Genomic DNA, 23,688 nt, shown 5'->3' on the forward strand with positions numbered 1-23,688 from the left:
TTTCCTTTGTTTTTTTCAGCTGTTTGAACTAAGTGCACAGGAAATAATTATAAGAAAGCCAACATTTTCTAAGAAATTTAGTCTTAGAACATATTACTACATTAAAGGTTTTCTCATAGAACAAGGAATGGCATTTTATGCTATTGTATAAAAATGTTCAATACCAAGTTCCTTTGTAATGATAATACTCCTAGTTTCAGCATGTTTTAAATATTTGATTAATAATGAAGAATTCTCCCCACTTGATCTTTTACACTAAAGTTGACACAGAGGAGCTTAATTTTTTAAAATCTGTGTACACCATTTCCAAATTACTCTGCTATACATTTTAAGGTAGTGATACTTTATCACACACATAACCAAATATTTTTCCAATATGTCAAACAAAATTTATACTGATTTTTATTCCAGAATTCTGAGAAACATATTTTGTAAACTGAGGGATCCACAAGTTCATCACAGCATATTTTATATTTATTAGCTTACAAAGTGTACAATTCATTTAGGACACTAGCATTCAACTTAGCAGAAGCATTGTGAAAAAATTACAGTACATCTATGAGATACATTGAAAAGCTGAAATGTGTTACTATTACCCTCTTAATTACTTTGTTTGGAACATTTATTTTGGCAGAACAGTCTTAATACAAGATGTCTTAAATTCTCATATCAATTCTTTGATAAGTACAAAAATTAGTAAGATTAACTTGTTCCATTTCAATTTCTTTTCAAAAGTAATTTGATGTGCTTCATAATTCTTAAGTGTATTTAGCAGGTGTATCCCATAAATTTGAATTTTGTACATACATTTTGAACTGAAATATTGTCTTTAGATTCATAGACACAGCTAGTCTTTTACCATACACTGATTGCTAGAAGGAACTTTTCCAAAGGACTTATGCATTGTTAAATACATCTTTCTACACTTTCCATTAGATCAAGTTTGGACCCAGAAGCATATAGACATTTAATGTATTAGGTTTTTGAAATAAAATTATGTCATTTTAAAAGGGAACCTACTATGGACTGCAGTCCAGAGTTGCATAATATACTGAAAGGACAAAAATTCTGCTCTATTGTTTCAGGGGGGAAAAAAGCAAGGATTTAAATAGCTAAAATTACAATATATCTCTGGTTGGGAAATATAAAGATCATCAAATTCAGCCAGATTTCTCAGATAAATTTCAATTCAATTCTTGAAATAGTATCAGCAATAATGAAAACAACCTCTCTTCTACTTTAACTAAAATTTGAAAACAGTTAGAGATTGCAATAATTTCCAATTCAATCCATTTGAATTGAAGGTATTTTACTGTAAAGCAACTGTCAAGTGGAAAGCAAGTCATTCTGATCATTTTTGAAGTGTTTTGAGTTTGAAACATTTCTGTTCTTAGTTTAAAACAGCACTGTTCTGAGTTTAAACCACTGGGCTTCAAGCTTAAAATATTTCAAATTAATAATGGCTTTAATTAAAAGCTATGATATTGTGCTGAGAGAGTTATCAACAAAAAATTCCTTGTTATATATGACTTATATTTATTTGGAGTGTATTTACTTCAACTGAACTCAATTAACATTCACTGGAAAATATTTTGATGTTGTCTTAAGCCAGGGAGACTAGAAAGCTAAACTAACATCCACTTATGATATTCTTCTGAGAACTCATATTGTGATGAAGCAGAATTCCAATAATGTATGAACAATTCCAGTAGTGTCAACTATAGCAAAATTCTTGTCAGCAATTAAGTAGAAAAATTTCAACCAGTTTTCTTTTACGCAAATAATGGAATAATTTTCAGTTTTGATTTTTTTGGGGGGTGGTACCACATACTGTTTAATCAACACAATATGGGGAGGGGGAAGTACACTGTAAAACAAGAATACAGTGTGTAAAAATGCTGTTTACATTTTGGATTATTGATATTAGCAAAATTGTTTACAGCAATTACGTGAAAAGTCCTTCAACAAAACTGACAAAGTACATAGTTTCCGCAGTTTATTCCAAGACTGCCAAATTAATTTTACCTTAACAATCTTTAGTGCATGTGTCTCTAAAAAGAGACAAGGCTTTAAATAGAACACAGCTTTATTTCTATGTAGCTATTGTTTATTTCTAACAGTTATGCAGCAGAAATTGCAAGTGGAATTGTACCTACTATCTATCATCATTCTGAAAAATCATACTTTGCAGAGATTTATAAAATGCCTTCTAATATTTTATTTACATTTCAATATTTTAAAAGCCTTGTGTTGATCTACGCATTTCAATTTCCTATTACCATAGCCTGTGTAAAGGAAATGTTTGCCTTTGTTTTTATTTATGAAAGGAACCATTACTATATATTTAATCTTTCAGATTTCACTACTTGTACTTATTTTCTGAAAATGTAGCCAACTAAATGGCCACGTTCACTAAGTTATTAAGAAATGTTCTGAAGCAGTGTAGAATAAATAACTTTTGTAAGCTGTAATACAGCTACGTGCAGTGTGTACTGTACAATTACAGCCCCAAACCCTTTGTAAAACCCCAACATTCCTTCTTCACGTTTTATACTATTTATACAGTCTCTCATCCCTTCATACTGTGTATTGATGGGGAGAACTTCATATCCAAGGTCTGTATTGTCAATGATGGTGCGTGTCCCTTGAATATGAAGGCGATGCAAAACTGTCTCCAGTGGATATAGCATAACATCTGCACAAAGACTGGCAGCAAAGCTTGCAATAAGTTCAGGAAAATAAGCATCCAACATGTTTTGTACAGAATTAGAGTTCTCAGCTGGGAAGCTTGAAGAATTCTCTTTCTTTAGGAAGAAGAGGACCAGTTTCTGTACTGCCGAGCTGATTATGTAATGAAGAACTCCATGCAGAACTGTTGGGAAGGTCAATGCCAATAGAGGGAGTAGTCGCTTGCTATGGGGAACTCCAAAGCCCATTGCTCTGCCTATGCCCTCTTTCAGGCAATCCAAAATTCCAGGATTATCCCGAATGATTTCACTCTGTAAGAGAACACAGTATTTCAACTAGGTAAATACCCTGACTTTATGATTACTGTGACTAGTTTAAACTTATTCAGAAAAATAAGTTGATAGAGTCTTATTAGACTTCCAACCTATTGTATTTCAGGTTGAATAGGCTTTGATTTAAAGCAGGTGTGTCCAACCCACAGCCCAGAGGCTGCATGCAACACTGGACCGCTATAACGTGGCTTTACCAGATTTTAACTTTTAAAATTATTATGTGATTTATATACATTAACTATATTATATATATTTATATGCAGCCCAAGATAATTTCTCTACACTCAGTGCAGCCCAGGCAAGCCAAAAGGTTGGACACCCATGATTTAAATATTATGCCAAATGATTGCTCTAAAGCTTATGAAATTGTGGAAGGCATAATTGAAAGTTGGGTTTATCCTCTAGTCTTATATTCACTTTATATTATCTTCTGTAATTGATCCTTGCAAATTATATAACATTAGGTTTTTTCTGTATTCTAAGTTTTAATTTCTTGGTGATTATATAACATTAGGTTTTTTCTGTATTCTAAGTTTTAATTTCTTGGTGACTTCACAGAATATAGTGAATATATCACTATATTCTGTGAAGTCACCAAGAAATTAAAACTTAGAATACAGAAAAAACCTAATGTTATATAATTTGCAAGGATCAATTACAGAAGATAATATAAAGGTAGTAAATAATAATAGATAATATAAAGGTAGTAAAAGGGATCAAATATAGTTTGTAGAAGTAGTACAGGGGATCAGACATAGCTGTAAAGATTCTAGAACAGTGCTTCTAAACCTTGGCAATTTTAACGTGTGGAATTTTAACATGTATGTTTGTTAATCATCTAGAACAATGTTTCTGAACCTAAGCAACTTTAAAATCTGTGGACTTCAACTCCCACAAAAGTCCACAGATCTTAAAGTTGCTTAGGTTCAGAAACATTGTTCTAGATGGTTAACAAACATACTCAGTATTTGCCAGCTTTGTTTTTTTAAAATCTCAGTTCAAGATCTTTGGCAGACAGAGTAGCTGTGGGTATTTGGAACCTCTGGAGACAAGTATCTTCTGGGTCTGGATGGGGTGGCATTGCCCCAAATAGTCCCGGTGTGCAATCTGGGGATCCTCCTGGACATGCTGCTCCCACTCAAACAGCAAGTGGCAGTCATAACCAGGAGGACCTTTGTACACCTTTGGATGATGTGCCAGATGCGCCCACACCTGGACTGGGAGGCGCTGCTTACAGTAACTCACACCCTTGTAACCTCCAGATTAGAATATTGTAACACGCTTTACATGGGGTGCCCTTGAAGACCATTAGCAAATTTCAACTTGTCAGAATGCAGGGGCAGCAGGTAGTAACTGCTGCCAGATATATGGCACATGTAACACCACTTGTGTGTGAGCTGCATTGGTTACCAATGTATTTCTGGTAACAATGGTGCAATTCAAGGTGCTGGTGGTTTGAGACCAGGGTACCTGAGGGATTGCCTTTTTTCCCAGAGTCTCTACCTATCCAGCTAGGACAGAGAATGGACATGCTGCAGATTCTTTCAGCCAAAGAATGTCAGCTGGCAGGAGCGAGAAAGCGAGCTTTTGCTGCAGCACTCCCGGCTCTATGGAACATCCTCCCTTCGGAGATTAAAATGGCCCCAGCCCTGTTAGTCTTTTGTAAAACCTGGCTATGCTCCCGAGCCATGGCACCACATGAGCTAAGGGTCCTGCCTCCTGGTTATATTGTTAACGGGCCAAGATATCTTGCTATTATGTGTAAATTAGATGTTTTAACATTCTCTATTGGTTTTAATGTTTTTACTGTTTCCATTAAAATGTTTTTTAATTTTTGATTGTAATGTATGTTTGAATTGTAAGCTACCTAGAGTCATTTACTAACTAAAGAAATCAATCAATCAATCAAATAAATCCAAATAAATAAATAAATAGGGACTGGAATGCACAGATTTGCAACTATTATGCTTCCAATGCAGATAAAAATGGATTATGAAGTTCTTAGGGTGCCACCAAGTGGTAAGCACTTTGAAAAGCAATGCATAGGAAGGAAACTACTTGCTGATTTGTCGGCCACATTAGTCTCAAAACAATTATTGTTCATTATAGTTAATATGTTTTCCATATTAGAGATTAAATCAGTGGTTCCCAAACTTTTTCAGTCCACTGCCCCTTTGGTGCTACAAACTCATCCTCAATGCCCCCCACCCAGGGTTGGGATTCAAATTTCTGTGGGCATGGCCTAATTTGAGGGTGTGGCTTGGTGGTCATGTGACTGGGTGGGCATAGCTTGCTGGTCACGTGAGTGGCTGGCATGGCTTGCTGGCTGGACATGGCTTGCTGGTCACATGATGGGGTAGGTGTGATTTGGTGGTCATGTGACTGGGTGGACATGGCGAGGTGACTGGCAAACCAAATACAAGTGGTCCTCACTTAATGGCTGGTTGTGTAGCAAGTGTTCTAAGTTATGACTGGCCTCCCCAGAGATACTTGACCAATTTTTGGAGTTTTGACAGCCATGCACACACATACACACACACTCCCTTCTAACCCTGCTGGAGCAGGTCATTGGACTAGAATCGGCAAAGCATCTCTGATTAGATTCTAGCAGTGAATAAAATCTAATCAGAGATGCTTTGCCAATTCTTGTTGATTTGTTTTAATTGTATCTCTTTATGTTGCTGAATTGCATTGACATGTGTGTCCCTTCTTGTGCACAACCCAGAAGCTTTTGTGATTCTTTGCAGCAAAAATTACCGACCTCTGGCTTTGCTCTACTTTTCAAACATGCTGACACTGCCGCGTTCTAGGTGCCGGCCCCACAGGTCCACCCCATTGAGCCTGCAGCACCGAAAGGACCTGCCCAAGCAAGTCCAAGTGTAGCAGTGCACCAAGTCAATGGGGTGAGCCTGAGAGAGGGAAAGAGAGAGAGAGAAAAGAAAAAGAGAAAAAGAGAAGGAAGTAAAGAAAGAGAAAAGGGAAAGAAAAAAAAGGGACAAAAAAAGGGGGAGATGGAAGGAAGGGATAGAAAGAAAAAGAAATAAAGAAGGAGGGAGGAGAAAGATAATGAGATATTTATTCTAGTCCAATCACCTGCTCCAGCAGGATTAGAAGGGAGTGTGTGTGTGTGTGTTCTTGTAATTTACCAGTACATTTTGGTTTTGCCTTCTTCAAAATTGGCACTGTAATACATTGAGAAAAAGTAATTTTTTAGGGTGGAGATCTGGTCCAATGGATCCTGTTTAAAGCCTCAAGAAAATGTGAGAGCTTCCTGATAGTCTTGACCATGTTTCATCCACAAAACCTTTAATAGAAGCCAAAGATGTTTCAATTTGAAAAAGGACAGTCTAAACTAGGCCTCATTTCAATCTGATGCATCAGGTCTCCTCTCTCTCTCTCTCTCTCTCTCTCTCTCTCTCTCTCTCTCTCTCTCTCTCTCTCTCTCTCTCCCTCCCTCCCTCCCTCCCTCCCTCCCAGACTGGCTTTGCTCTACTTTCCCAATGTGCCTGCGGGGCCGGTTCTTTGAACATGGATGGATGGATAGATAGATAGACAGGTAGGTAGGTAGGTCCATAGGTAGGTAGGCAGGCAGGTAGGCAAGCAGGCAGGAAGACAGACAGACCTTTTGGATGGATGTAGGGATAAGTAGGTAGGTAGATAGATCTATATTGGTAGATAGGTAGGTAGACAGACAGAAAGACAGACAGGCAGGCAGGTAGGTAGGCAGGCAGACAGACAGACCTTTTGGATGGATGGACGAACGTAGACGGAATGCGACAGTGGCAGCACTTTGGGAAAGCAGTGGTGGCAGCTTTTTCCAACGAGCTGCTGCATTCGAGGTGCCGGCTCCGGTGCGGTACAACAGTCAATGGGCCTGCAGGGCCGGTGCCTCAAACGCCCCCCCTGCCACCTCTTAGCACCCTGCAGGCTCACCCATTGACTGTTGCATTGCTCTGGAGCCGGCGCCTCGAATGCCCCCCTGCTGCCTCAAACTCCCCCCTGCCTCGTCTTAGCGCCCTTCTGCCGGCCTCCTTGGGGATGCTAAGAGGTGGCAGGGGGGCGGCACATTGAATGCGGCTGCGGCGGCACGTAATGTGCCACCGCAGCCGCATTCGAGGTGCTGGCTCCGGAGCAGTGCAACAGCCAGCGCCTTGAATGCCCCCCCTGCTGCTTATTAGCACCCTTCTGCTGGCCCCCTTGGGGACACTAAGAGGTGGCAGGTGGGGCGTTTGAGGTGCTGGCTGTTGCACCACTCCGGAGCTGTTGCCTCAAATGCGGCTGCGGCGGCACGTTACATGTCGCCGCGGCCGCATTCGACGCGTCACCCCCGCCACCTTTTAGCATCCCCAAGGGGGCCGGCAGAGGGGCACTAAGAGGCAGCAGGGGGGCGTTCGAGGTGCCGGCTCTGGAGCGATCCAACAGTCAATGGGTGAGCCTGCAGAGCCGAAGCCTCAAATGCCCCCCTGCCGCCTCTTAGCATCCCCAAGGGGGCTGGCAGACGGGTGTTAAGAGGCAGCAGGGAAGCGTTCGAGGCGCCAGCTCCGGAGCAGTGCACCAGTCAATGGGTGACCCTGTGGGGCCGGCACCTTGAACGCCTCCCTGCCGCCTCTTACCGCCCCTCTGCCAGCCCCCTTGCCTCTTAGCGCCCCCCAAAAGGCATCCCACTGCCCCCCAGGGGGCGGTATCACCCACTTTGGAAACCACTGGATTAAATTAAGTGATTTAAAGAAATTGAATGGAACCCTGACAGAAAAAATGTTATTCTATTAAAAAATAAATATATGAAATCTGATCTTGAGTTGCATCTAACAATTTTGGAAATTTTAACTATGTTCCTTCAGAAGTGATTGGTCTAAGACAGAATGTAAAAGCTCAGTTCCAAGGCTACAAACTTCTGATTCCCTGGGAATTATACAAAAGAATATACAAATATGTATATATATAAAATCAAAACTTACTTGCACAGTTTCAATCAAACTTGCTGAATAAAAAGGCATTGCTATGATACAAGTCAACCTAGAGGAATAAAGACAGTTACTATTTTGATAATCAAAATCCAGTTTGCTAAAATCCAATCACATATTTTAATTTCAAACATCCCACTCAAGAATAACCTTAATTCTTTACAATTTAATTTATTTCAGACATACAGGTAATTCTCAGGTTGCAAGGATAATTGGAACTAGAATTTTTGTCACCAAGTGATGTGGTCATAAAAGCATGATGTCACATGCAATGGCAATTCCAGCAGTTCCTGTTGACGTTATTAAGTGAAGACTGGGGGATTGTTAAGCAAAGACACTGCATCTTCCTACTTCCAGTCAGCTACCCTATTGACTTTGCTTGTGGGAGGCTACTAGGGAAGGTCACAAATGATGCTCACATGATTATGGGCTGTTGCAACTGGTCCTAAATGACAACCAATGGCCAAGCACTCAGATTATAATCACTTGACTTTGGGAGTGTTGGGACAGCAAAAAATCAGTGGACCAATTAAGAATGGCCAGTGAATGAATGGTTGCAAGTCAATAACTACTTGTATTTTCTATTTCTTCAAACCCATTTGTGTATCATTTTCTGAATAATACTTAAATTCATTAATTGGAAAGAAGTAAAAAAGAAACGAGAATTCATCCTCAGTTTGCCAACTATGCTAATTTGTGTGTGTGCATCAAGGCAATCATCAGAATAAAATGAAGAAAACAGATTTTAGTATTAAAAACATCCTACAACCTGAAAGTCTCAAATTTTTCACAAATTGGCCTGTTCACGGTGTTGGATTACCTTTCAGAATTTTCAGTCAGAATGGTATTTTTTTCTATAATGGGGACTTCTGGATTTGGTACTTCAACAAATCCAGACAATCCTGCTCAAGTTGATGTTGTTTATTCTACAACAGGGAGGGTCTTGTTGTGCTTACCATTCACTTTTTGTTTTGCCTGTGTGGTTATTAATTTGAAACTATGACAACAGCAAGCATTTTACCAATAAAAACTGACAATCATACATACGCTTTTAGGGTCAGATGTCCTCCTATTTGCCTGGGATTCCATTTGTATGAAATTTCTCTGAAAATTTTAAAAAAGATCTCTTATTCATGCAGCAATTAGAATATACACCAAGTCATTACTTTATGCTATGTTGAGGGATGTCAGAAGCTCACTAGGAAAGTTGCGAATGGCGATCCCAGGACATTAGGATGTTGCAACCATCCTAAATACATGCCAGTTGCGAAGTACCTAAAGTTTGATCACGATTGTGGGGATGCTACAACGGTTATAAATCTGAGAACTGGTCACAAGTCACTATCTGCAGTAACTCTGAACAGTCATTAAATGGATGGTTGTAAGTCAAGGATTACCTGTGGTATGTTTTATTTTACTTATTAATACTTATTGGACCTTGCCACAATCTCGTTACTTACGTTAAAACTGAAGAAAAATTAAGACACGCTTATGAACAATACAGAACTGGTAATGGAGGTAAAGTTGCATTATAAAGGCAAAAAACAGAGTCCCCAAAGGATAAGAAAAGATGTGTATTCATTCATATCTTATACAGCAGAATATCTTATGAACTGGTAACTTTCTATAACAAACTCTATCCTTTTTCTAGAATTCCTACTAATCATTTCAGCATACATTATTATTAGTTTACAACACATCTGAATAAACAATACAGGTAATCCTCAACTTATGACCACAACTGAGCCCAAAATTTATGTTGTATATAACCTCTCATCACACTTGTTAAGAGAATCACTGCAGTTGTTAAATTAGTAACAGGGTTGTTAAGTGACTCTCGTTTCCCCATTGATCTTGCTTGTCAGAAGGTCCCAAAAGGGGAATCCTTTCACATTCTCCTGGGACGCTGCAACTGTCATAAATATGAGTCAGTTGTCAAGCAACTGTGGCAATTGTCTTAAGTGTGAAAAATGGTCATAGGTCCCTTTTTTCAGTGCCGTTGTAACTTTGAACAGTCACTAAATGAATTGATGTAAATTGAGGACTACTGTACCTGTAGATATAATGCTATATTCATATTAGATGTTAAAATAATTTCCTCAAAAATGTGGTTTATCCAAGAATGTGAGCATGCCTGCTTTATACTGATGATTCTAATCCAGACAGCTTTATTAGACATCCTGGTTAGTCTGCATACACGTGGTGGACCTACCTTCACAAGCATTTGGAACATGCTTGGTTAATACCAAACTCTCTTCCTCCTCCTACAGGCACAGGTTAGTGGATCAGCTCAGCAAAGGAAAGGAAGTAAGTGCCTCTACAAATAGTGCCATGTAGCAGTAGTGTCCACGTAACACTAAAGACGCTTTTTTAACATTCCCCAGTCAGCAGAAAAGGGAGACATTCAAATATATAAGCTTCAACTGAATTAGAACTGGAACTGGGTATGGCTAGTCTAGTTAAAAGAAAGACTAAGGGCGACATGATAGCATATTCCAATATCTAAGGAGCTGCCACAAAGAAGAGGGATCAACCTGTTCTCCAAAGCACCTGAAGGATGGACAAGAAGTAACAGATGGAAACTTCAAGGAGAGATCCAGACTAAAACAGGAGAAATTTCCTGACAGTGAAAACAATCAGTGGAACAGCTAACCTCCAAAAGTTGTGGGTGCTCCAACCTTGCAGGTGGATGGACTTGAAGACCTCCAAGATCCCATCCAACTCTGTTATTCTGAATGATTCTCATCATAAAACAATTATTAGAGTGGCTTATTTTGTTTACCAATTTAAACAAATAATCTCTCACATATATATGAACAATTATTAATATTTTACTTAACACAATGACAGAACACAATAACAGAAAATGATTATACCTTGGCAAGGGTGTGAATTCACTGATGATGCCTTCTGCTCCAAGGGCTATACCCTGGACAATGAAAGTACTCCCCATTCCTTTCCAAAGAGCTCTGGGGCCCTAAAATTTAAGTTATAATTTGTTCAGTATTGGATGTATTGAAAAAGCTGATGTTAACAAATAACCTCTTTACATATTGCTATTTTGTACTATTACACCATATGAGAAAGTCACAGTGCATAAATCAAATCAAAAACAATACAAAATTTATTGTTCTTTAAAAACTTGTAAGTTAAATTTAAAAATAAATAACCTCCAAGTGAGAGTAAATACTAACCTGGGTTTTATTGATGCTATACATAATGTTGATGATTGTAAAAGGAGTAAGGTGATAATTCTTGGCATGATAATTAACCTGAAAATATAAAGTATATACACAAGTGTAAAAATGAGCTGTCCTAAATTCATATAATTTGTAATATGACGTATATCAATGTGGTTCATATATATGCTAGATCGCTATTGCTTATTTTGTGTAGACAAATCATGATTACAAATCTTTAACGATGTGTGTGATTTGGATCCCTTGGATCTTTAGATGCAATAAATGTTGCATGAATACTTTTACATATTAAAAAAATCTAATCGAATCCCATATATTAGTGACAATAAATTCAAAACAAATGGGGCAATCATATCTACATTTATATTCTGTTGCACTTAAATTAGACGTTCCAGATTTTGGATCCAAAGAGTCCTAAAGTGGCATGGACATCTTGTTTTATCTATCTTTTCTTGTTTTGCATAGTAAACTGCATAGAAGAATTAGGAAATACCCTTAATGAAAATATGGACTTTTCTGAGCCATTATGGCTATGAGTAAAACCAGCAAAAGGTATGAATGCCTTTAGAGATTCACCAACAGGTACAGCAGCATTGCCTGCTTCAGATCCAAATACTAAAATGCATGTCTTCAAAATATTAGGATGACGATTTTTAGATCTTTCAGAAGACATGCTTCAGAACATGATGGAGCATATATGAAGTTTCTTTTTTTAAATCCATGAAGTTCCTGCTTTTTTTTTTTTTAAGGATTGTGCTGCTGCTTTCGAAGCAGCTCTGAAATGTCTCCATATGTGTATATGTACAAATATACACGCATCCATAGGGAAACAACTGGCAGTGGTTTATGAAGCTGTAAAGTTATCAATGTTGTACTGATTCAGAGAAGAGGTGTTTATGTGTTCCCAGAGGCTCCAAAACACTTATTCCAAAAGATGTGTATAGCTTGAATGAATTTCCTTAAGTATTTTACCTTAAAATTGGCTACACTGATAAAGATTTCAACAAATTCATAATTTTGGAAAAAAGGAGGAAGCTATTTCAACTTCTCATTAAAATATATAAAATATTAGACCTGAGTATAAATAAAGTTTAAACTAGGAACAATATAAAAGATGAACTCAGTGAAAAGCTATTCCAACTGTCTGAAATAGAAAATTCAGTTCTATTTTATTAAGTGGTTCAGTTAGAGCGGCAAAACAATTTATTTACTTGGTGTGGAACGTAAAGGTGCTTTTTCAGGAGGCAACTTGACTTTCTTGGTTTTTCTTTTGAAGACATTTTGCTTCTCATCCAAGAAGCTTCTTCAGCTCTTGGATGAGAAGTGAAACATCTTCAAAAGAAAAAAATTAGAAAGTCTAGTTGCCTCCTGAAAAAGCACCTTTGGGACAACCATGACCTGGATGACTGAGAATCTCTACAAACTTGATGTAGAAATGTGAGTTATTTGGCTGTATGTTATGCCAGGTTAAACTAACTTCATAATCTTGATATTTTCTACTTTACAAAAGGGAAGAAATACATTTTTAATATCAGAAAAAGTTATAAAATTGAATACGCTGTCCTAATTATATACAGAGAAACACAAAACAAATGTTTGAATAATAGCCTACAACAGCCCAAAGAATTTACCTGGCATTGCCGACGCAAAACAATGCAAGGATGAGCCAGCACATTTTCTGTGAATAAACTGTGAAGAAACAATTATTTTAAATGCTCAACTTTCATTAGAACATTAGTCATTCTAATTTGTTCAACTGTGATGTCTAGGAAATTAAGATTTATAACATATAGCTAACTCTCAATAAGCTTCACACATACATCTATCTGCCTTCTGCAAAAATCTATGTTGTATATTGAACTACAGCTTCTTTTGAATATATGAGAAATACAAAATATTTGTTCTAATATGGAAAATTGTTAAGATGAGTTATTCTGCTTCTACAAAATAAGAAGGCAGGGATAATGTGAGTAGTATGTTTCTTTCAGTAGCGATCTGCATTGAATGCATAGCATATGTTCAGAAGCCCCATTTATCGAAACCAAATAACCACTCTGTTGATTAGAAGATGGATGCTGTTTGGTTTTGAAGAGGTGTGTTGAATTCTGATGAAGAAAAATACCTGCCCCAAATAAGCTCATTCTAATAGACAACCTATGTGTTTCTGATATAACTTCCACAATCTTTTTTACATTTCAAAGCATCCAGGTTGTCCATCTCTGCTGAAAGACAAAGATGGGCTACTATAACATGTCAGTAGCCTGGCAATACAAACAGAGGAGAATAAAACCTACAAACCCCAGCAAAATTAATTCATTTACAGAAATGAATATACATAGGTATTAGACAGGTTTGATAACTGTCTAAACTAATCAAAGCTGTCAGTTTGATAATGTCTAGAAATCGTGAAATGTGAAATACTTGTTCTCTATTTGGTTTACATGAACTAGCTATGAAATCCATTTATACAGACACACAGCCACAAAAAAACCAAAACAAATCAGCATATCACATTAAGCAGCCAGACAGGAATTATTGTACGTTATGATCCGTGTCCAAGACTTCATCAGTCAGCCCTGCCACATGTAAGCAGCAAGAACTGTATAGCTGGTTTAACTACTTGTGTGAGAATGCCTTGCCACTTAAAAAGGAAAGCATACTGCACTATTGGCACTAGTTGCTAGGCAGCACACTTCTTAGGGGAGGGGTTATTCTCCCCTATGGTTACAATGGAACCTTTAAAAAGCAGCAGTTAAAAACCACCACAATGGCCAATTGGCAAAGCCCATCCTATTAGATTTGTGGTTTTGTTTTACCCTAGGATAGTGAGGGAAATGAGTAGTATGTGTCTTTTCTCATGAGAAATTAATCTGAGAGTTATAGTGCTTTTTGCATGGCCACTTAGATCTATCAACTCATTAAAAAATCTCATATAGTGAGCATCCCCTCAAGCAACTTCTATACTAATTACAACAAGGATAACAAAAAGTTTATACATACTTACACCATGTGCACAATTATTAGGCAATTAATTATTTTGACCATATCATCATTTTTATGCATATTTTCCACCTTCAAGCTGTATAAACTTGAATACTTAGTTGGCATAAGCATATCAGGTGATGTGTATTTGTGTAATGAGGGAAGGTGTGACCTAAGGAAATCAACATCCTATATCAAGGTGTGCATAATTATTAGGCAGCTTCTTTTCCCCATGCAAAATGGGCTAAAAAAAGAGATTTAATTGACTCAAAGTCAAAAATTGTAAAAAATCTTTCAGAGGGATACAACACTGTTGCAATTGCTAAGATATTGGAGCACGATCACAGAACCATCAAACGTTTTGTTGCAAATAGTCAACAGGGTCGCAAGAAATGTGTTGAGAAAAAAAGACGCACATTAACTGCCCAAAATTTGAGAAGAATCAAATGTGAATCTACCAGGAATCTATTATCCTCTAGTACTGTCATATTCCAGAACTGCAACCTATCTGGAGTGCTCAGAAGTACAAGGTGTTCAGTGCTCAGAGACATGGCCAAGGGAAGGAAGGCTGAAACTCGACCACCACTGATCAAGAAACATACCGTATTTGCCGGCGTATAAGACGACTTTTTTGCCCTGAAAAACATGCCTCCAAGTGGGGGGGTCATCTTATATGCCGGTAAATACGTTGTCACTCGGTGCAAGAGTGACGGGGGCGGAGCTCCGCAACTTGCGAAGCCCCTTCAAGCCCAGCCGGAGTCTCTCTTCCTCCTCCTCCCCCCCACCCTCCGCCCGGCTCGGGGCGCTTGCGGAGGCCAATCTGGAGGTGGGGTAGGGGTGGAGCGGGAGGGTCTCTGGCGGGGCCACTTCGCCCAGCCAGCCCCGAGCTGCGTAATGGCCCGGGGAGTGGGGGGGAGAAGGTGGTGGGGGTGGACTGTGGCGCCCCTCCTGGGCAGCGGGGCGGGGGGCGGCAATTTGCTCCTCCCGCTTCTCCCTCCCTCTTTGAAAGACCGGGAGGGCTGTGCTTAGGGCGGGGGGGGTGTCCTCGGGAAGTTCCTGATGGGACCCCGCTGGGCAGGGCCACCCAGCTCCCGAGCTGCTTTCCAGGGTCCCCTTGGGAAGAAAAGGGTCCGGTGGGCGGTGGAAGAAGGCGAGGGACCTCCTCCCGCCCCCTGTCCCGTCCCGTCCCTCCTCTTGTCCCCTCCTCCCTCCCCGCTTAAGAGAAAGATCCGCCTCCCGGCACCGAGCTGCCACTCGGCGCCGCGTCTCCCGGCCAGCGCGCGCTTGCGACTTGGGAACCGGCCAAGCGACTTTAAAACCGAGCGGAGGCCAGAGATAGCCAGAATTACCCTCCACACCACACACACACACACACACACACACACACACAGAGAGAGAGTTGGCAGCTGTCCATTCCCCACCCTTGGAGTCCCGATGGCACGCACGCGGGGGCTGTCACAAAGAAAGGGAGAGGAATTGAGTGCCAGCCTGAGAAAGGCGAAGCTGCCTCTCTAAAGCATTTTGGTGGCTTTGTAAGTTTGGGGGAAAGGGGCGGTGGTGTCAATCAAGAATTATATCCAGAATACCCCAAGTGTTACAACTTACCGTATTTGCCGGCGTATGAGATGACTTTTTTGCCCTGAAAAACATGCCTCCAAGTGGGGGGGTCGTCTTATACGGCAAGTATATAACAAACTCTATATTTTGAGTGGAAATGTTGGGGGCTCGTCTTATACGCCCAGTCGTCTTATACGCCGGCAAATACGGTAAGTTGAAATGGCAAGACTGAGACAAGAAATATCTGAAAACAGATTTTTCAAAAGTTTTATGGACTGATGAGATAAGATGACTCTTGATGGACCAGATGGAAGGGCCTGGGGCTGGATCAGTAATGGGCACAGAGCTCCATTTTGACTCAGATGCCAGCAAAGTGGAGGAGGGGTACTGGTATGGCCTGGTATTATTAAAGATGAGCTCGTTGGACCTTTCTGGGTTGAAGATGGACTCAAAATCAACTCCCAAACCTACTGCGGTTTTTAAAAGACACTTTCTTCAAGCAGTGGTACAGGAAAAAGTCTGCATCTTTCAAGACCACCATGATTTTTATGCAGGACAATGCTCCATCGCATGCATCAAAATACTCCACTGTGTGGTTAGCCAGTAAAGGCCTTAAACATGAAATAATGACATGCCCCTCTTCCTCACCTGACCTAAACCCTATTTAAACGGGAGATTTACGGTGAAAGAAAACAGTACACCTCTCTGAACAATGTCTGGGAGACTGTGGTTGCTGCTGCACAAAAAGTTGATAATCAACAGTTCAAGAAACTGACAGACTCCATGAATGGAAGACTTATGACTGTTATTGAAAAGAAGGTTGGCTATGTTGGTCACTCATTTTTTTTTGAACTGTCAGAAATGTTTATTTGTAAATTTTGAAAATAAATGAGATGGGAAACTTTAACAGATGAAAACAAATGAGTGAGATGGGAAAATTTTCATTTTTCATTTAGTTGCATAATAATTCTGCACACTAATAGTTGCCCAATAATTGTGCACACATAGATATTCTCCTAAGAAAGCCATAGGCTCACTTTTACTTTTTAAAATATTCTGTTTTGAGGTTTATTAACATTTTGGGTTGACTGAGCACTGTAGTTGTTCAATAATAAAAATAATCCTCAAAAATACAGCTTGCCTAATAATTGTGAACATAGTGTAGATAGAAGTAAAGTATATTACATCTATACATTTTGTGATTATTAAAAATTCTGCTTTCAGTAGAATGACGCTACTGAAGAAAATCCATATATATGTTGTAAACATTTCTTTTTATGATAGATAGCACTTTGGCTTTCAGGTTTAGTAATAAACTTTAAGCATCTGCAAAACCAATATGAATAGCAGAGCATGACAAACTAATTTATAAATCTACATTTTGTTGCAATAGGACAAATACATCCTCTTGCTGCTATTGTTTTTGCAAAATTTAGTAGTTAACTGCCATATTAATTCTGGATACAACAATTGCTTCTAGTATGATAAATTGTTGGTTTTGTTGCACAGCTGGTTCTTACCTACGCAAGATCCATCCAAACTGTAATATTCAGGTAGTTCTCAACTTACAACCACAATTGAGACTAAAATTTATATTAAGGCGGTCATTAAGTGAGTCACACCCAATTTTATGAGATTGTTTGCAATGGCTGTTCAGTGAATTACTGCAGTTGTTGAATCATGTTTTGTTTCAAGCAAAACTGCCTTTTTCCATTGACTTTGCTGGCCAAAAGATGGCTAGGAATGCCATAAATGATGATCACATGAGCCTAGGACTCTTCAATGATTGTAAATACATGTCAGATGCCAAGCAACCCTGATCATATGATTATGGATATGTTGTGTTGGTTGTAAGTGTTGTAAGTCACATTATTCAGTGCCATTGTAACTTTGAAAGGTCACTCAATAAATGGTTGTAAGTTGAGGACTACCTATATTTACAAGTCCAACTTTTCCAAAATATTGCTGGGATTTCTTTACTAATTTCTTTGGTTGTGAAATTGTTTTAGTATTGAATGTAATACTAGTCATGAGTAAGAAATTTAATTTATATACAGAAGCAACCGTAAATAATTTAAGTCAAATGCATTCTAGTTATTACTTTCCATGGTCTTTTATCATACCAGTATATCTCAGTATATACTAGTATAGTGTTCTGAAGTCTAATAATACTTTGGGGCAATTATTTATTCCAATTTGCTCTATAATGAATCTAAAGTTTCAGTAGATGTTGGATATGTTGAATGGAAATTATCTAAAAAGATTTTTAAAATCCTTTATTTACAAAGTAGACTAATGGTAACCAGGGGGCATAAAAAGTTCATTGAAATGACGCACTGAAATGACGCACTGAAATGACACATTGAATTGCAGTGCATTGAAATGACACATTGAAAGTGCTCAATTGTCTTTTAGTAACCACAAATTCATGAGATTATATTCATAGTGGATTAGTAAAAGGCTAAAAATTAATATGATCTAAATAAAATATGGAAATAATTCAGGACTCCTGTCAATTCTTTTACACCACATCAAAAGCCAGCTCACTAACAGAATCTTCAAAACATTTATGTGGCTCAACATCAAGCATAAAAACTCTTAAGACCCTTCTTATATAAATTTTTGAAAGAAATTAGATTTTTACAGAAATAGAAATTTCGATTATCACTTCAGTCTACATTGAAAACACATTACATATTGGGCTGAACTAACAGAAGCCCTTTACTCCATCCAATTCATCAATTTAGATCTTATTGGCAAACTGTTAATAAGATTTCAGGATTGGATACATACATTGGCAAATTATGGCTAACTAGTTATAATTAAACAACCCTTTGCTCAGATGAATTAATGATTATTTCCAAAGACATGAACTTCTTTCAGTTATGAGTTGTTTTTAAAATGTATCATTCCAAATTTTCACTAAGTTGAGACCAATTTGAAGAATTGTTGGTTCAAATTGAGATGTTAAACACAATCTCCTTCTAGATCAGAGGTGGTATTCAGCAGGTTCTGACCAGTTCTGGAGAATCGGTAGCAGAAATTTTGAGTAGTTCGGAGAACCGTCAAAGACCACAACTGACTGGAGATTTTACAGTATCCTTCCCTGCCACGCCCACCAAGCCATGCCCACAGAACTGGTAGTAAACATTTTTGAATCCCACCACTGTTCCAGATGAGTAATTTTTTCTAGTGTAGCTTTACTGCAAGCATTAGTACTAATAGCCCAAAACTAGGCAAGAATATGAATAGCCTTGGTTAGTTAGCAACATCAGACGGATTCAGATATTATCAGCCACTTAGAGTGATTGATTGACAAGGGCAACCACAAAAACTGAACATATATCGAGTATTAAATAGTTACTTAACAATATTAATAACTGTTAGTTATGAAAACACAACTGTAACATTTTACTTAACAATATTAATAATTGTGTTAGTTATGAAAACACAACAACTGTAACATTTTATTTAAAGTTTTAATGGCAGTATTAAATTTCTGAATTACACAGTGGGCATGACCTTTTTTTAAAAAAGGGGTCTTTGCATTTTAAAAAATGCCACTAATGAAAGATTAGACCTCTTACCTTGCCAAGCCAATCCCAAAGCCTGCAAACCGATTTATTTGCTCTAAAAGAGAGATAACCATCCATTAAAGCCAGAACGTGAGCAACACACTTCGGTATAGAATTTTTTACTATTCATTGCAATAAATTATATAGCAAATCCATAAATTTTAGCACATTAGGCATCTTTATTAACTGCAAGATATAGAATGTTTCTAAATAAGTTAAATATTTAATTTCCTTGTATCTCTTAAATAATATTCCAAATACTGTATAACTTTTTTGGGGAGGGGGGGACAAGATGCTTCCAAAAAGAGTCACACCTAAAGACATGGATTGCAGAGTGCTGGATAGCATCCAAAGAGTGTAAAAAGAATGTAAATTAGCACACCGTTTCCGGTAGCTTTTTCAAGCGGACCTAACCAATAAGGACTGCGGAGCAGACCTGCCTGACGCACCGGAGCACCTGCTGCCTAAGGGCGGAGGCCAGGCTCTTAATCTGCGCGTGCCACTCCCGCACTCGGCGATTTGTTTTACGCACCGGAGTTGGTGCCAGCACCTCCTAGGTACGGGTCCTCGTTGAGCCCAGCCGCCACCAAAGGTGTGCCTGCGGCGAACTGCGGCGTCTTTTCACCCCAATGGAGGTTGCGGCTGCCAGGAATGTCAGGCGGGGTAGTGACCCAGTGGCCTAGATCCGGCTTGGCCGCGAAGCCTCCGGGCTCCTCTCGGGCGCTCCGATAGCCCAGGCCGTCAAAGCCCTCGGGGCGCCGCGGATGCATTGGGCAGTGAAAGCAAGCAGGATCGGGGAAAACCAGCAGAGACAAGACCGGGAAGAACGAAGTGCTGCGACTCCCACTTTCTAAGCTTCACTTCCGGGTGTCAACCGGAAGCAAACCACGTTAGCTTGCCGAGCGATATGATTTCGCCTGGCTAGGAACGTAGGCTTCGTCCGAGCTTGGCGATTACCATAGCAAGGGCAATATACAACAAGTCACTAATTGAAGATTAGTGTAATTCAGTTCTGCAATTGCTTCTAGTAGTTGGGTCTATTTAGGGGTTACAAATAAATATCCATGGTACAAAACTGATCTTTATAGTAAAGCTGAGCTACAGTTTTTCTATAGTACTTTAAGCACTCAATTGCTCAAAAGGCACTGGTATGCAATAGTCTGCTTTACTTGCCCTTATTAATCCATACTTTGCTTAATGGTGGCTATTGACACAATTTGCCCAGTACCAGCAAGATCAGAAAGCCAGAGAGTAATAGTGGCTAAGATTAAGAACTAGGACTGGGCAGACTGAGGTTGAAGCTCATTCTTATCCATACAGGCATATTGGGTGTCTTTGTTAGCCCAACCTACTTTACATGGTTGGAAGAAAAACTGGAGGAGGAAGTGTATTAATTATACTTCTAATAACTAATACAAATTACAATAATATGCTAAGCCACAGCACATTATATTATGAGATAACATGCTATATGAGTCTCATGAGTTTATGTTGTACCCCATACAGAAAGGGAAAAATCACACAAATTATAATTTGAAATAGAATACCAGTTCCTTGTTTAGGTGCTGTCTTGTTAGACCAGTGGTGGGTAACTTTTGGGGGGCTGGAAACTGGAAGAGTAGCTCCCTGATGCGTGTGAGAGCCCCGAAAGCTTAGCATATGTGCGCTGGCCTCTTGGTCTTCTGGTTTCTAATGCACATGCACATGTGACGACCAGCTAGCCGGTGCACGCATGCACTCTGGGGAGCTGCTCTTTTAGTTTCTGGCACTCCAGGGTGTGAAAAGACCAGCTGGCCGGCGTGCATATGCACGTGAAGACCAACTAGCCGGGGGAGCTGCTCTTCCAGTTTCTGGTGCTTCCACATGCATGAATACCAGTTGGCAGGGGTGGGATTCTACCGGTTCCATTCATTTCTATAGAACCGGATGTTATGATTCTGCTCAGTTCGGAGAACCGGCAAATCATGCCCCTGGCTGGCCCCGCCCCTTCCGGCCACTTGCCTCTGATGAGGCTGAAGATATGCTGCTGAAGCTGCAGGGCTTTAAGCCCTTTCCTCCTCCCACCCCATCCCATTTGGAAGATACTGAGTTTTGCTCTTTCCTCCGTGCTTCCTAAGTGGCTGGTGTGCGTGCGTGTGAATTTAAGCCTCCTTCCTATAAAATCCATTCAGAAAACAAAGGAGCAGATATTGTTCAATTCTGCTTCCGCCCAGATTGCTGGGAGAGAGTTTAAAAGTATTATTTAATTGACTAATTCATTGGCTTCCTGGCACTTCTTGTAGTACTGAGCTTGCCTTTTAAAATCCAGCCTGAAGCCCAAGAGTGCTGGATTTCAAAATAAAAGCCAAGGAGCTCAGTGCTACAAGGAGAAGTTCCAGGAAGTGTTGTTGGAGCTGAGCCGGGCTTTAAAGCATAAAGTAGCCTGGAGCAAGTATCCATTGGGTGGGTGGGTGGTTTAATATCTTTAAAGCTGTGTCCTTGTGATGAAGGGGCAGTTTATATTACATTTTATAGATTAATCCACCAGTAGAAAATAGGTAGCATCCATTTGAGGTCAATCCATGCATTTAGTGAGGAGGAGGAGGAGGCAATATTAAATCAGATCCTTGGTACAAGGGGAAATCCAGTAGAAGTGTTTTGATGGTTCTGTCCAAGCAGAGACAGGAGTGTTGTAAATATGGAATCTTACTAAATCAATTCATACAGAGATACAATGCTCAGTATCTTTAAAGTTGGTAATTCTTTCATGTTACTGACTTGGGAGTAATCAAATGATCAGGTCTCATGCTATTTTGGGAATTGAAGTCCACATGTCTTAGAGTTGCTAAGCTTGAAAAACATCAGAAGTACAACTTCTTGTGAGCCTGGGTTATTTTCCTGCATTGTGGAAATAAGGAAATTATCCTATGTGCTTGGTGCAGAGATGCAGCTGAAATTTAGTTAGGTGCTAATTGGCAGTTAAAGCAGCTGATACATATAGTCTTTGACTTACAACTATTTGTTTAGCCTCCATTTAAAGTCACAACTGCACTTATATTCCCCCTCCCAAGGGATGGACAGAGAGAGAGAGAGAGAGAGAGAGAGAGAGACACACGGAGGGAGGGAAAGAGAGAGAGACCAAGAGAGACACAGAGAGAGGGGGGAGGGAAAGAGAGAGACAAGAGACAGAGAAAGGGGGGGGGAAGAGAAACAAGACAAACACAGAGAGAGAGAGAGAGGGAAAGAGACGAGACACAGAGAGGGAGGGAAAGGGACAAGAGACACATACAGATAGAAAGGGAGGGAAAGAGAGAGAAGACACAGAGAGAAGACATAAAGAGAGACAGGGAGGGAGGGAAAGAGAAAGAGACGAGAGGAGAGAGAGAGAAAGAAAGAAAAAATGGAGAAAGAAAAAGAAATGAGAAAGAGGGAGAAAGAAAGAGAGAGAGATACCTGTTTAAAACAAAATAGAAAAAATGCTCTTTGAGTGTTTAAGGTTGCAGACCCTGGGTTAGGCAAACACTATGGTCATTAAGTGACCCTTGTGGTCATTAAGCAAACGCTGTGGTTGTTAAACAAGTCCATTTTCCCCAATGGGTATTTTTAACCGGAAACCAGAAGGAATTGTTGGAAACTGGCAAAAAACATAGAAAACCTCAGTCACAAGGCTGTGTGGGATGTTGTAACTGGTCATAAGTGTGTGTATGCATGCGCGCGTGCTCATGGCTGTCAAAACACAAAAACAGGTCAAGTAGCTCTAGGGAGGTTAGTCATAAATTAGAACACTTGCTAAGCAACTGGCCATTAAGTGAGGACCACTTATATTTGGTTTGCTAGTCACATGGCCACCTAGCCACGCCTACCCCAGTCACATGGCCAACAAGCTACACCCACCCAGTCATATGACCAAGCCACACCCACAAATTAGGCCATGCCCACAGAACCGGTTTTTAAGAAATTTGAATCCCACCCCTGCCAGTTGGCCAGTGTGGATGTGTGCACCGGAACCCGGAAGAACAATGGGCGACAACTAGCATGCTTGGAGAGATGGCTGTGCATGCCACGTCCAGCATGTGTGGCAGGTTCGCCATCACGGTGCTAGACTCTTGCACTAAACCTCTGAGTTTCTTCATGGATTGTCAATAGTAAGGATTGTTTTCAATTCTGTCTTATGGAGAAGAGAGATTAAACCAGTGGTTCCCAAAGTGGGCGGTTCCGCCCCCTGGGGGCGGTGGGATGCCTTAGGGGGGTGGTAAGAGGCAAGGGGGCCGGCGGGGGGGTGCTAAGAGGTGGCAGGGGGGCGTTTGAGGTGCTGGCCCCGCAGGCTCACTGACTGCTGGCCATGCAGCCCATTGACTATTTCATCGCTCCATAGCCTCGAATGTGGAACCCGCGTGCGGTGAGCCTTGCC

At 39.9% G+C, this 23,688-nt stretch overlaps 1 protein-coding gene and 1 long non-coding RNA gene across 2 annotated transcripts in view; one reads left to right on the plus strand and one right to left on the minus strand.

The window, feature by feature from the left end:
• The window catches only part of LOC148132516 (uncharacterized), a 70,520-nt gene extending 60,136 nt beyond the window's left edge, over positions 1 to 10,384 (plus strand). The window contains exon 3 of the long non-coding RNA XR_015748122.1: positions 10,255 to 10,384. This is a non-coding gene — a long non-coding RNA (uncharacterized LOC148132516). The remainder of the gene's footprint in view (positions 1 to 10,254) is intronic.
• On the minus strand, positions 456 to 20,173 carry SLC25A46 (solute carrier family 25 member 46). Its single transcript, XM_026673108.2, has 8 exons — positions 19,831 to 20,173; positions 19,311 to 19,353; positions 12,816 to 12,873; positions 11,179 to 11,256; positions 10,861 to 10,961; positions 9,032 to 9,088; positions 7,979 to 8,036; positions 456 to 2,999 (listed from the first exon to the last, which is right to left on the minus strand). Exons 1-8 carry the CDS (start codon positions 20,066 to 20,068, stop codon positions 2,421 to 2,423), a joined length of 1,212 nt encoding a protein of 403 aa, XP_026528893.1. The 5' UTR covers positions 20,069 to 20,173; the 3' UTR covers positions 456 to 2,420.
• Positions 20,174 to 23,688: the final 3,515 nt, after the last annotated feature.

Source organism: Notechis scutatus, chromosome 2, assembly GCF_049901735.1.
Source record: "Notechis scutatus isolate UNSWTSFEM ecotype Mainland chromosome 2, rNotScu1.2, whole genome shotgun sequence".
In the NCBI taxonomy this organism is placed as follows: domain Eukaryota; kingdom Metazoa; phylum Chordata; class Lepidosauria; order Squamata; family Elapidae; genus Notechis; species Notechis scutatus.

Excerpts from the sequence above, each read along its gene's own strand:
- SLC25A46 (XM_026673108.2), bottom strand. The coding sequence starts at position 20,068 with ATGCATCCGCGGCGCCCCGAGGGCTTTGACGGCCTGGGCTATCGGAGC. Across the intron at positions 19,354-19,830 it reads AGGTGCTGGCACCAACTCCG|AGCAAATAAATCGGTTTGCA; the intron begins GTGCGTAAAACA and ends TCTCTCTTTTAG. Across the intron at positions 10,962-11,178 it reads ATAGCATCAATAAAACCCAG|GGCCCCAGAGCTCTTTGGAA; the intron begins GTTAGTATTTAC and ends CTTAAATTTTAG.